This window comes from Apteryx rowi, unplaced genomic scaffold (genome assembly GCF_003343035.1).
Source record: "Apteryx rowi isolate R43461 unplaced genomic scaffold, aptRow1 scaffold_0, whole genome shotgun sequence".
NCBI classification, from domain to species: domain Eukaryota; kingdom Metazoa; phylum Chordata; class Aves; order Apterygiformes; family Apterygidae; genus Apteryx; species Apteryx rowi.
Window position 1 is genome coordinate 12,612,403 of NW_020447195.1, and position 14,121 is coordinate 12,626,523.

The following is a 14,121-nucleotide window of genomic DNA, read 5'->3' on the forward strand; positions in this document are numbered from 1 at the left end:
CATGGGTAGGAAAAGAATTGACTATGTGGTGGTGGGTTCAGCAAGTATGCATGGTGTGAAACACAGCGTCTGCTTGAACAGTTTGCCCGTCTTTGTCACAGTAAGGTTCAACTTACAAGACCTGAGAGCAGGCATAGTGGCAGATGGGGGAGAGTTGAGTTTGTACAAATGATTAAAGTCAAGCATGGTTTTAAGTATACCTTTAATTAAACTGTTAACATCTATGCTTGTCTACTTTCTAGTAAGTTTCTTTTATGGAGAGAGCCTGCCTTAAGCTCATGGCACAGATTGTGACCATCCTTTTAAAAAGGGGACAGCAGGACCTGTTCTGAGTTGGGTGTCAGGCAGCTACAATGTTGATACTTTTGTAGCTCTTCAAGTTCTGGAGTTGAATGCAGTCCAGATGTGCAGTGAGTCTTCTGGGCCCTGCTTGGGTGGGGGTGAAAGGGATATGCAGCTGTTGAGTGCTTGTAGGCTGCACAGAGCCCAGCCTGAAAGGCAAGGAGAGGAGATGATACAGGAAGCATAGCTCTTCATATTTCTAGTTCCCAGGGCCTGGGAGATGCATTTGCTAGACATGAGTGTGATGCCCAACCAAAAAAAAAAAAAAAAAAAGCTGTCATTTAAGCTACCACATTGGAATTCTGATCTGACAGCAATTTGGGAAGGAGTTATGGCAGGAGGGTTGAACCTCCCATGGAGGCACCTAGGATTACTTTGTCCTAATGCAGTTTCTTGAGAGAAATGTTGTTGCTTTTTCATGTGGAGAAGAGCATGCCTCTTTTGGTGACTCTTGGCTAAGTCAGGTTTGCCTGGTTCTCCAGCAGAGAAAGGGAAGAGACTGTTAAAACCATAGCCAGGGACTGTTCTTATTGCTGGCTGTGGGTAATGGGTGGAAATGTATGTCACAGCATGGTTTTACCTCACTTACAGGTGTTCAAGTGGCTAGAGAAACAGCAAGTAATTTCTAAATTGTATGGCTTAGTTCAGTGGCCTGTAACTGTCTTATTTAATGTGCATATCTGCCTAGTTCTTAGTTTTGTGGCACTTTCTTGTTATGCTTTATGTTGGCGGGGGGTTTCCCTTCTGCTGTCTAGGACTTTGGGGCTGGAGCTTTCACAAATGTCATACTAGCTTCAACTTCTGTATTAAACACCTGTTTAAAGTTCTGGTCTCTGCCTTTTCTCTTTTTCAGTGTGACTGAAATCTCCCGCATTATCTGTAAGTAATGAAGGGAATGCCTGTGGCTTTTAGCTATAGTGGTCTCTTCCTGCCACCTTGTTGCCTGTTTATTTTGGGGGACAACCTTTCCTGTGCAGGGGTTTCTAGTCTGTATTGTGTCTATTTTTCCATTTATCATTCTTAGATCAGTCAGTTGGCATTCACCTGTACTTCCTCTGTCTGTAAATGAGTCCTCGCCCTGCAACCAGTATGACACACTTCTCCAGGCGTTCGGTGAGAGGGTTCAGGAAACTGATCTCTGCTGTGGTTGACTGGTACTGTACTATGTTTTCTGGAAACTGTTGAGAGAAGGGAATGAGTCGGATCTGAGAGAAGGAAAGAGAAACTTCTAAGATTAAAAAGGAGAGAAGTGCTTTTTTTGTGGCAAAGGTCTCAGCCTGGGCTGCCGGTTGCCAGAAGAGGCAAATTCCAGATTGCTGCCTTCTGAACTACAGCCCAGAACTACTGGGCTCTGTGGTTTCCTACTGCAGCCTCTGACTTCCAGACTGGGGAATGAATTAGGAGTCATCAGGATTTCCCTATACTCACACATGGACAAGGTAGAAGTAGGAGTACTGTATGCAACAGTGCAGCCCAACGCACCTCTTCCCAAACTTAAATCTTAGTGCTTTGAAAGAAAACAGCATGAGGAGAGCCACTCAGCCCAGCAGAATTTTTCTGCTCTATGAAAGCTGTTTTCTTGCTGCTGCAGTAACAGAATGACAGATTGATCTAACCTCAATAGTGAGAGGGGGGTTGCAAATGATGATCTCTTCCTGGGCAAAGTATATGTAGAAGGAGTCTTCATCTCTCAGCACGGCAGTCAGCCTAAGCAGATGGCTCTCTCCCATGTGTTTTCTGTACTGTGAGTAAGGCACAAAGACCTGCAGGGTGTTAGCTGGAATAAAGAGTAGTAAAATACAGATGACAATGCAAGTGATGGTAAGTTCAGCCTAGTCTTAGCCTGCATGGCTCCCAAAAACATTTAATGCTCAACGCTGTACCAAAAGCTGCAGCCATTTAAAAGTTAAGTGTTTCCAGCTGGATATGCAAATTCAAAATCTTTAATGTGTGCAGACTGCATGTGCTGCAGCCTCTTTTTCCTCTCCCCCCTGCCAAGATGATTTGAATCACTTGCGACCAGTTATCTAGCCAAGCTTTTGTAAGCTTATGGCTAAGTGCATTTTTTCTTAACTGTGAGAACTAGATATACTTTTCTAGCCATTCATCCAAAAGAGTCCTTACCTTCTTTGCTTTTGAGGATAAAATGAAACTCTTCCTTCCAAAGCGGGGTATTGGGCACACCATTATAATGTACAGATTGGGCCCCGAGTACCAGGTGCACGGCTTTTTCTCCACCACTGTGGTTAAACACTCTAATGGAAAGCGGGACATCCTGTCCCAGTGGCAGAGAATTCTCAGACTGGAGGTGAATAAAAAGGTTAACTGGCTCTTCAAGGGTGGTAGGAATGGAGCTAAACTGTGTTTTGCTGTTGCTGCAGGTTTTCTCAGCTTTCTTCATCTTTTTGTAGGCTTTCTCAAGTGCCTCTTTTTCCTGAAGAGACCCTGTGACAAAAAAGGGAGCACACATGTTAGTATTCTTTCCTGTTTACTAGTATAAAGAGGTAAATGCAGAAGGATGGAGGTGAATTATCCTGGCAGTGCTGTAGACAACTGTTTCTAAGAGATCAGATAGTTATACCATTGTGTTTCTGGTTGGAGCCCTTTAAGGATTTTGGCTGATGGGACATCTGGATTTGCCTGAAAGATTCTAACTTGGAAAGATTTGTCATGGTTTTTGAAGCAGTTTGCTGCTAACATCTATCAGAATAAGAGGGACAGCTGGAAATTGTAATAACTTAAGCTGCTATAGCAAGCTTTGGCAGAATTCATTGCTCGAGCGGTATTATGTTCTCCGGTGGTGTACTGCAGCTAAGGAGACACCTTATCATAGGCTGAGATGAGATGGTAGAGTTGGGTCAGGAGAGCAAGCCTCACTAATAGATTCTGAAGGGGGAGTTAACTTTTTGAGAGAGGGATTTGGATAATATCTGGGAGCAGAGCACTCCTTTTCAAAGAGCTGGAATCTGAAATACAGTACAAGGGTATTGGGAGGTGAATGTAAAGAACTCTTACTTTGCAGGTAACAGAAGTCAGGAAAGAAGGTTTTTCCAAACGGGAAAGTGCCTGGTGAATAAAAGGCCTCTCCTGGCCTACTAGAGAGCTGGTTGCTGTAATTAAGGAGGACAAAAATTGGGGGTATGATCTGTACTTTCATTCTGCAGGCAGCRAGAGTAAGGTGTTCTTGTGTCATTCAGGAAGGGGAAATAATGAGAAGTGGATGAAGTTGATGCTCTGATATAGGCTTGCATTATTGTCCCTTCCTCTTCACTTGTAACTCTGGTGGGGGATGTGCTCAGCCTCTTTGCCCACCCTGTACCTTCAGGATGCCTGTAGTTGCGTGTGATATCCTCACAGCGTTCACTGCCTACACTCTTGGTGCTGATGTTATTGCCAGTGTACTTCGTGCAACCGAGAGCTGGCTTGAGGATGTCATCTGCTTTGTGTATCCAGACCTGGCACTTGGCATTTATGGCAGCAAAGAAGTAGCAGACATCATAATCCACTTCTGTTTTCCCTTCCTTGATGGCTTGAACAGGGGCTGGCCCACAGAAGGATGGGCCTGACGAGAAAAAGTGGTCAAATTAGAGTCATATGGCTTACCAACTAGGTCCATGCTGTAAGTGTAGGCCCATACTGGGAGTGTAGAAGTATTTAGGTTAGGAGGACATCAGGAAACTGTGCTGTGATGGAGCCCTAGGGCTCCCCAAGCTGTRCAAACTGAACAGATCAATGATGATTAATTGCTTAAAAGTTCATAGGGCCAGTCCCTGTCTTCATGCATCCTCCCACTGGTGCTTGGGGAAGGGAGGGGTATTGAATTGCTTTATTCCACTCCCCTTTCCCCCAAGCCTATCTTTGATATATTACCTTTGCTCTTCTCCTGGCAGGTGGCATCCAGTGCCTGCCACCCACTGTACTCTGGTAGCAAGTCCCTTCGGGCCATCCAGCATTCATTCCAAACATGGAAGGTCCTGTGAGAGACACCGTCACCAGCTTATACTGGGGATTGAACGCTGAGGTATAGGAAAGTTCTAGCTGAATCACTGTCAATTAATACTCCTTTCRAAGAGCTCAGTGCATTTTGGGGAGGCCAAAGGCCGTTTTTTGACACAAATGGGGTTTCTGCAGCTGGACTGGGCTATTGTTCTTCCTTTACAGACCCTAGGAATAGGGCATTCTTGAGTTTTTGTTGCTGGGATTTCTCAAGAACAGATCAGGCAGACTGGCTCCCAGCTGAGTTGTCTCCCACCCATCTCCCTGCAGCTGTTTGCCTTTTTCTTTTTCCCTTCTCTACTTCTTAAACCTAGGCATTGTCTCAAACTCCTGCTTGGGCCATGCCATGTTTTCTCACCAGATACGGGCGCTCTTGTTGTGTGTCAACAGTATCCCATCTTCATCATAATACTCATCCACACTCAGGCTGCTGTTAGTGTTGTGAGCCCACGTGAAGCCTGTGACCACCCTGGTGGGAATTCCTAGGCACCTCAGAACTGTACAGAAGAAAGAGTCATGAATCAGATATGGCAGGATGCCCAACTCTGCTGATAAATATAGAGCCCATTTTGGTACTAGGCCTATTGGAAATGGCACCAGGTCTGCAGTCTGGGTTTTGCAAGAGGCATTGCCCCTTCAAGAAGGAAGCTATCACAGGTGCATTTAGTGAATGGTGTGTGCTGACACTCTTTTAGCCCAAAGCTAGCAATGCACTGAGTGTTGATGATAGTGTGGAGATTATGGAGGAAATGCTGAGGATCTGTCTTTTACCTAAAGATTAAGAGTTGTGTCACTGGGATCCTTGTTAATCCAGGAATTTAGGTGTATACTAGAGGTTCTGTGGACCAAATGAGATTTTTCTCAACACACATAAGTCTCTGAACCACCACTGTACCTGAGCACATGACTGCAGCAAACACCCAGCACTGCCCGTAACGGACAGGCTTGCACTGTGATGTGACCCACTGCTGGAGGATGGGGCTGCTGCCCAGCCATTTGGAAGGGGATGTCCCATCGTAGTATTTCCCTGTCCTGCATTCTGTCAAGATTCCTCTAAGCTCATCGCAGTTCAGCTTCAGGGAAGAAGGAGAGAAAGATGGATTAAGGAATTGCCTCTCTTTAGTAGATAAACCTCATCCTGTTTGATGAAGCTACTCCCAAGGCAGCTGAAACTAAAAGGATTTTTTTGTGCAAAGCATGAAAATCGTGGCTGGGCATAGCAGGTTCAAGTCTCCTGTGAGATTCATCCAGTAAGTGTGCTGTCACTGCTAAGAAACTCCTGCAGCACTATGTGTTTGCTGCATGGGTGTCAGGAAGGGCTAGAGATGGGAGGTGTTGTTTGGAACAGCGTTGGGTGGGCTTAGCTCTTTGGTCAGTGGGTTGCCATAAATTGGGAGTGAGAAGATTCTAGCCTTTGCTCTGCATTTGGGTCTTCTCTGCTAGGGTCAGGGCTGCTGTCTGCCTTCCTTACCATGGCAGCAACTGTGCGGCAGATATAGATAGGGTTCTTGCGCTGAGTGTGAGTCTTGTCTTGTTGGTGGCGTTCACCTATGTCCAGCAGTGTGAAGCAGATGTCTATAATATCCTCCTCAAACTGAAACAAGAACACATCATCTCAGAAAATCTGGCCTGAATGTTTCTTCTCAGGAGTCCCTGCAAGGGGTTGTGGCTGCACAGATTATTTCTCCCTTTCTACTGATACTCTGATATAAGTGGGCTGTGGAGGAGAGCTCCAGGCAGAGATCTGGAGGGGGAGCACAGCATGCTAAATGCAGCCCTACAGCTTTATTGAAGAAAGGTGAGAAATGCCTTAGTATGATGCTGCCTCCCCTGACTGAGAGCAATTCATGCTTTTCTCGAACATTCTCTGGGTTGGCACAGAGATAATCTGTGATCTGGTGGCACTGAAGTGGAATCTAAGCCTCATCACTGGCTGGGCCAGATAACCTTGGGCAAGTTGGAAAATCCCCTTGTCCTCACTTTACCTGTAAAATACTGTCTCCAGACAGTATTACTGAGCTCTGTAAAGTGCTTTTATATCTGTTGATGATGGGAAAGCACATAAAGCCCAGACCCAGATCGATACCTTTCTTCATAGAGGGCAGCCTGAGAAGGGTAGCTAAAATTACATATGCTGAGTTCTGGGGCTTCATACGCAGCTCCCTGTCCTTGTACACAGACAAAGATAAGGAGTGCAGAGGGCAAGTTCTTTCATCAAAGCCACCGTATGGAAATGAGTAGCATTCTATACACTCAGGAGATCTGTTCCCTTCCTTTGCTGAGAGCAAAGGCATATCAAACCAATTACCTGACTGAAGTCCCAGGGTTGTGCCAGGATTGCGTTTTCAGTCCCCCCGTAGATGATACCATCTTGGTTTAGGATGTACTCCTGCCGCTGTGCCTCATTAGCCAAGAATACTTCATCATCTAGATGGGGGGAGGGGGAGGAACAAGAAGAAAGCATTCCTGGTCTCAGATGCAATTGCATCTCTGTTCCATCAGGAGATTTCACTGTGCTTAAGCCGTCCCTATCTGAGGGGAAATGTCACTGATTCTGGATCAGGCAGGAAAGAACTATTTCATTGCAGTCTCTGTCCRTCCAGTCCAAAATGTTCCTCCAGCCCTAGGCTGTTGTGCTAGTCAGCTCTTTTACTGTCCTGGCTGTTGACTTCTCTGTACCTAAGAACAATACGGTGGTCTTGATCAGACCAATTATAATTTTGGCTCATCCTTAAATCTTTATTATAGGAAATACTTTGAGGTTACCAAACACTTTTACCTTAGCAGGAGAACAGGGTGCTGACAACAGTAGGGGAGGAGTGCTGAGGCAGGCAACTTTGAGCTGTACTAGGCCCTACCTCTTTCCTGAGGTGCTGTGAGAAGCAGGGCAGGAGTAGGGGGGAACACTAGGTGAACCAGCCTCAGCATCTTCCAGCAGTGTGCTGGAGCTCAAAGCTATTTATGTGAAATGACTGAGCCCAGCCTGCCTTTACGTTGCTGATCACATACCTTTGCACCAGGGATTAAAGAGAAGGGTGAAGTTGCCCAGTAGACAGTAAGACTTGGAGGCATGTAAGAGCAGAGCATACTGGCCAATGGCAGCGTTGGCAGGTGTGTTCACAGAGATGGTCCAGGAGCGTGAGTCCTGCTCCTCTAGCGCTGCACTCCACTGCTTCTGATCTCCCAGGATGGAGATGGGAAATTCAATCTGGGTTCCATCTGCTTTTGATGGATGGGATCCTGCAGCCAAAGGCATCTAGTTATGTCTACTTCAGACATGCATCCCCACCCCCTGCAGGTTGTAGGGACCATATCTAGATCTGGGGCCACAGCTCTCCTTTTATGTGGGAGACTCTTAACCTTTTAGCAGCTTAATGCTGCTCTCTTAGCCCTTAGTGAACCTCCCTGAGGCTTGTGCTGAAGTCAAGCCTCCTTGTGTGAAAGTGGAACATGTACTTCATAGATTTGTAGAAACCAGGAAGAGCCACAGTGGTGCAGACCTGTTGCTCCTGGGATTCAGTGTCCTGTGACAAAAGCCACAGCCAAATGCTCAGATTGTGGTAGAACAAGCTGGGGGCAAATGGTGCTCCCCTCCTGAGGGGTCTCACTAGAAAACATTCTGTAACAGAAAACGTCTGTAACAGGCTAGCTGAGTTAGAACATTCCTAAACCAAAAGCCAGGAGTGAGAACAGTTCCTGTGAGTCCTCTCACATCATTGAGCTCTGAACCTGCATTGGCTACTGTGCTGGAATGTCTTTTCTAGAAAGATATCTAGCCTTGACCCTGCCTGCCAGTCCCAGCAGCAGGAGACTCTGCTCTGGCTTAGATAAAGTTCACTTGCCTCACTTCTAAATGTGGACATATCTGTCTGGCTCTAGAGGTGGCTTTTGCCACCAGCTCTGTGCCTCAGGTGGGTGGAGCACTGGAACTGTGATAGGCATGATAATGGTGTTACCTGTCTGTACTATGAGGAAGGTTCTCTTCAGCTGCTGCAGGTAGTTGTGTATAGGAGCTGTGAAGCTCACGGTAATGGTGAATGGCTGCCCCCGCCTCACCACAAGTCTTTCAGTGCTGATTTCTTCTGTGTGGTGGTTATTGTTGTTCACTGCGATATTTAAATCACATTTTTTGGTGCTCAGACCTGTAGCATGAGAAGAGAGAGTGAGCTTGGGACTGTGAGCTACTTGCTCTCTAGTCCTGAGCTCCATCCTGAGATACACAAAAACAGCTGATGTCTCCACTCAGACATTGCCCCCTTCCTGCCCAGTAACTGTAAGGGCCTTCTCTCTGAGCTTGGTTGTTCAGGTGTTAAGTGGCTAATGAGCTGCCTTTGCTTATACCTCAGCATCATTAAGTGAACAAAGTGAATACGCAAAAGCACCTTCTACCCAGCCAAGGACATGGAACAGACCTGACCATTCAAATGATACAGAGGTTGTGGTTAGCATTGAGTGTGCACTGTGATTACACCTGGAGTCTTACACAGTGCACTCAAGGGCACCACTAGCATGCAAAGCAACTTCTTTCCGTGGGGAAACATGATTGAATTTGTGCACTGGACATGAGCTGTTGCACCCAACCAGCCATGTGCATGCAAGGTCTTCCAGCACTTACTGCACTAGGTACGTGTGATGTTCACCAACAAGCAGCAAATGGTTTAAATTTCACTGCTGGTGAAAAAACAGTGTTGCTGCATAGTCCTGGAGCTATAATGGATTGCAGCAAATCAGACACCAGTCATTCTCTATGTGCGTCACACTGGTTGGTAATCTTGCACCCAGAGATGGTATAGGAGACAGAAGAGTTACTCCTCTTCCTTCTGTCTCCTATGCATCCAGCACCAGAAGAGGGCAACGAATTGTTCACAATTTCAAGTGCCCTATTCTTATCTCCTTTCATGCTCAGTGGCCTTAACACAATCATATACTTGCACTTGTCTTCTGGTTTGATGTTCTCAATCCTTCCAGGCTTCTTGCTGAGAAGCAGATGACAACCTGGTTTCTTTCAGCCTTGGGATCATCTTAACTTCACTGATCTCTCCAGTTCCCAACTCATCAGTGAGGTCCTTGAGCCTGTGGGTTGTAACTGCTGCCCCTTATATGACATGTCCTGTCATCTGCATCCCCTCCCTGACCAAGGCTTCTCCCTTTGTTCCAGCTAAAAATATCCACATAGCATTCGCCTGCTGCATAAAGCCACCGCTCTTGTGCTAAAGCTGCTACTTTTTGTAATTTTTGTTGGTCTGCTCTCTGCTCTTGCCTTACTTGCCTTGTCCTCTGCATTGATACCTTCTTGCATTACTGCTTGTCCCTTCTGTGTTGGTTGTGGGTGTCCCACTGAACTGTGTGCTTCATAGCATTTTTCCCATGTGAATCTTTTCATGCATAGTTTTCAGTGACTGATTCTGTTCTGGCTCTCAAGTCCCTTTACTGCTGTCCCAGGTCACAGACCTGCACCAGTTTAATCTTTACAGAGCCAACTCTGACCTCCTTTATTTTCTTCTTTCTGTGTGGTGAAAATGTCTGTCTGACTAACTTGTAGACTGGTGAGTCATATGTACTCTGGGTCCCCCTCTCCCTCATATGGCTTTTCACAGATTTTATTGTCCCTTTCTTCAAGGCTGCATAGAACCTTGATCTTCTACTTTCTTTATCGGTGAAAACACTTGGTCATCTCCCTGTTCCAATTTTGTAGTTTGCCTTACCTTACCCCCTCCCCCACATTAAGGACAGCTCTCTTGCCCTTTCTTCCAAACTCTCACAGGTCTGCCTTGGCTGCCTCTTACCGCTTTTCCCAAACTCCTCTTGGTCACCGAGACCAATTTTTGTTTGTTTTCCCTTTTTGTGCAGTCTTCTGCATGAATTGATCTCCCTCAGCCTTTATAGCACTTTCCTGGCTCCTGCCCTATAAGAAGCTCACCTCTTCTATAAGCCCCATGAACAATGTCTTGGGGCAGGGACAGTTTTTTCTTTTGTACAGACAACTGGCAAATACTTGAGGCTAATCGAGGTGGGGTTTGCTCACCTTGGCCCATGTCTGGTTCACTGGTCCTGTGGAAGTTTTCAGCTTCTGCTCGCTCTGGTGGGCAATGGCTCTTTCCTTCAGCTTTCTCTAAAAATAATCCACTTGCAAAGTTGTTTACTCAGTTTCTTTATACAGGGTGGGGCGTGATGTTGCCACCTCTCCTTCAGCTTATCTTGCTGACCTGCTGTACAGAATTTGAGAAGGACTCTTTTATCTCTCAGACCACTCTAAAGAGCAGAAGGGCTGACTTTTCCTGCCTTCATATGGGGATATGCTACAGTGGGTTGTGAAGCTTTTAAGGACAGACAGTGACAACTTCTTCAAACAGCTGGGCATCAGCAACCCCAGAAGAGGAAATGCAAATCTTAACTTGACTCTAAACAGTGCACAGAATGCACTTCAAATATTACTGTTGAAGTCAAAAAGCCAATATATCCACTACCCTTGTGCCTAATTTCAAAGAGTGGAACCACCTCAAAATGAAGAAATGTGTTAAAAGCAACAACTAATAAGTGTGAAATGTCTGTAGCATAATGCAGACTATTTAAAAACATCACACCGAAGACTTGGACTAAATACACTGTGACTCTTAAAGTTGCCGTAAAATAAAAGGAAGGTCGCTGCATGGATAAATAATCGGTCAAAGGGCAGGAAACAAGGCAGCAGAAATAAACAGTTTTCACTGTGGAGAGAGTCACTAGTAATTTTGCAGAAATCTGTGATCTTTCACAAATTCATAAATAGTCTTAGAAACCCATTAAAAAAAAAGAGGTGGCAAAGCTTGCTCAATTATCCTGAGTAGTAAAGATGAGGGAGGCAGCTTTGAAAAAGTTGTAGAGGAATCTTTGTTTTTTGAATGTCTAAGCCATAAAACAGCAAGCAGAGATCRGTGTAGACACATGTAAAATAGGAAAAAGGGACCCTAATCTTACATAAACGGTGATGCGTTCAGTGGTAACTGTAGCCGTGCCAGGATGAGATTTTGAACTTATACTAGATAGCCATTGCAAAATCTGGCCCAGCGAGCTTGGAGTTTTTCTTATTGTCTGCATATTAAACTTTACAACTGTTTACTCTGTGTGTCAGTTCAGCTAAATGCAAACTCTCTTAGTTTTAGTAATTTACAGCATAGCCTTAATTGTAAAAATTTGCTTTCATTGCTTTGATTTTTATTAGTAAGCATGGAGGTCACCAGATTTGCAAAAATCAAGAAACAATATAAACAAAATGGGGAGATGGCCCCCAAAAAAAATTCTGTGAGATTTTTGTCGACAAATTCTTATATATCAATTATATATGATTTTAATCTGTATTTTGGACTTGATTTTTATAAAAAAGAAATAAACAGTATATAATCATTGATTCATGCTCTTTCAGTGTATTAAATTGTCTAAACATAAGCCAACTGATCATTTCCAAGCCTCTAGTTTTCTTGCATAATCAGTCATTCCAAATGCACTTTTGCAGAATATGTGTTTATGTACCTCCTATCTTGGTTTAAATACAGTCAAGTATTTACCCTATCACCATTCCCTTGTAATGGCTGTGTATATTGATAGTGCCATCTCTTGGTCAAATTGGCAACTGCAAGTAATGATTGCTAAGTTGGATACACTGTTGAATACTTTGTAAGCTGTGAACAGAGAACTATTTATTGTCCCTTTGTATCTTTCATTACACCAAAAAGGGGCTAAAAAGGAAATCTGTTGAAAGTCTTAACAAACACAGGAGTCTTCTATATGCAGTGCTCAAGTGCTTTTAGTGCCCTTCCATCTGGTGAAAATTTTCAGTTCTAACTTAGATATTTGAGATTTCCCATCTGAGATGTCAGAGAAAGAAAAGGAATTGGCCATTACAGAGGTCAAAACACTCAGCAGGAGGAAGTGCTGAGATTATCTACTTGTGAATTGCCTCTCTTTTTCTCTGAAACGTGGGGTTCTCATATTTTGTTTTCTTTAATTTTTGTCAGTTCATTCATCTGTGAGTTCAAAAGCCATTCGTTCCTGATTCAATACATGTTCCGTAAAGGCAAGCCCATAACACTGTCTGTATAACTGATGGTACTAAAATGCTGCAGCTGCTTCTTTATCTTGTAAATGTAACTGCACTGTCAAAAAGTTAGATTTGGACTGGTTCAGCTATTTTGCTGTATGCAACCAACAATTTGCATCTCTCTATACAGGCTCTCTGAACTTTTAAATATGTTAATAGATATTTCCAAAGTGTACATAGAAGTATTTTTGTTCCTAATATTTTGGTGGTAAAAAGGTGGTTACACCAACACTTTGGAGTAACATTTCTTCTATACATCTGGTGTAACTGTACTCAGAGTTGTGTATGTAAGTTCCCCTCCTCTGCTCCTCGTTGCCTAGCTTCAATGCAATGCTTTCTGCTGACAGTGATATATTCTGTGTCAGGAGGTGGGGAGGTGAACAGTCCTTCAGATACAGTGACAGGTAGCTCTACCGTATGCATTCTCCAGAGGTTTTGCCCTAAGATGCTGCAGCAAAGTTCAGGCCCTTCAGAAGAATAATATTTTTAGTCTGAACTGTAAAGTGCAAATTCATTAATCTTTTAACTTATTTTGTCTTACAGATTTGTTTTAAGGATGGTTCTTCTTTATGTGCTTTTCACATAGTGATTGCTTCTGTGTTTCTGGCTCCAAAAAGAGAAAACACTTTCAGCAGGAACTAGTGGCCTTTGTTGGAGCTCCAGGAACAGCATGTGTTACAACATTCTTTTGAAATTGCTGTGTTTGGTTCTCCCCTGCAAAATCAACCTTTCCAGTCAGCCCTTCACATTGAGCTCTCCAGTTCAGATTGGTACCCGGTTTATTATTCAAGCTTCCTATTCAAGCAGTCTAAGCAAGTAGCCTACCACTTGCACTGAGAGCTCACGCTCTCCTTTATTACAATATGTATTCTACTCCATTGTATTCCGCTCCATTGTACAGTACACTTGCCATTTGTCAACGTAATTTGCTTGTGCATTTAACACACGTAAATAATGCTTCTGATATGTATCACTGTTTGTAAAACTATAATTTTAGCCAGACCAGCACTCTGCTTATGCTAATTTCAACCTCTGCATTCAAAACTGCAGTATCATTAACACCAGCATTAGCACGTTTAACATCATGTGCACAAGATCCACGAGACCAGCTGTATGAAATCCCTTCTTCGTTGTAATGATTCAATAATAGTTAATATTCACTCGGCCACAATTAACCAAGCCCAAACCTGTACTTGTCTCTAAACTTCAGCAGAAGTATGTACAACTTGCCAGACTGGATCAGAACAAATGTTCCTCCAGTCCGATGTCTTGTCTCTGACAGTACATAACACGATGCTTCAGAAGAATGTGCACGAGCCTGACCCTAGCAAATAAAGCATTATCTCATATGAGATGATTTTCAAGATCGAGTATGTCATGATATACAGGATTTAATTTCACTATGAGTACTTGTTAATTATAAATGTTCTTTATAGTAGTTCCCTCCTGTCTGCTTTCCAGTTTAACATCTCATTAAGTGGGAATCATAGAAACACGTGGTGCTGTAATTCCAGCTGAGTTGTCTCTTTATGCTGAGATCTCTTTCTTCACTTGATGCTGTTGATGTAAAACTCTGCATGGTGTGTAAGTAAGAATTGCATTTCCACTGTGTGTTTACCAAGATCAATTTCACTGATTGTTGTATTGTCACCTGTTTTTTCTTGCTGGGCCTGTCTGAAGTGCCTCATAGTTTTTTGGCCCTGAGT

General features: G+C 44.0%; 1 protein-coding gene across 1 annotated transcript; it reads right to left on the reverse strand.

The window, feature by feature from the left end:
* Positions 1–185: 185 nt before the first annotated feature.
* Positions 186–10,468, reverse strand: LOC112962060 (erythrocyte membrane protein band 4.2-like). Its single transcript, XM_026057909.1, has 13 exons — positions 10,364–10,468; positions 8,295–8,480; positions 7,348–7,578; positions 6,647–6,765; positions 5,810–5,932; positions 5,234–5,411; positions 4,697–4,835; positions 4,213–4,316; positions 3,662–3,904; positions 2,467–2,787; positions 1,959–2,119; positions 1,387–1,520; positions 186–491 (listed from the first exon to the last, which is right to left on the reverse strand). The coding sequence occupies exons 1-13, from the start codon at positions 10,371–10,373 to the stop codon at positions 341–343; spliced, it is 2,100 nt and encodes a 699-aa protein (XP_025913694.1). The 5' UTR covers positions 10,374–10,468; the 3' UTR covers positions 186–340.
* Between the last annotated feature and the right edge of the window lie 3,653 nt (positions 10,469–14,121).

Coding starts and splice junctions, on each gene's coding strand:
- LOC112962060 (XM_026057909.1), bottom strand. Junction 4,317..4,696: donor AACAAGAGCGCCCGTATCTG/GTGAGAAAACAT, acceptor TGTCTCTCACAG/GACCTTCCATGTTTGGAATG. Junction 2,120..2,466: donor TATCCTCAAAAGCAAAGAAG/GTAAGGACTCTT, acceptor TCTTTATTCCAG/CTAACACCCTGCAGGTCTTT.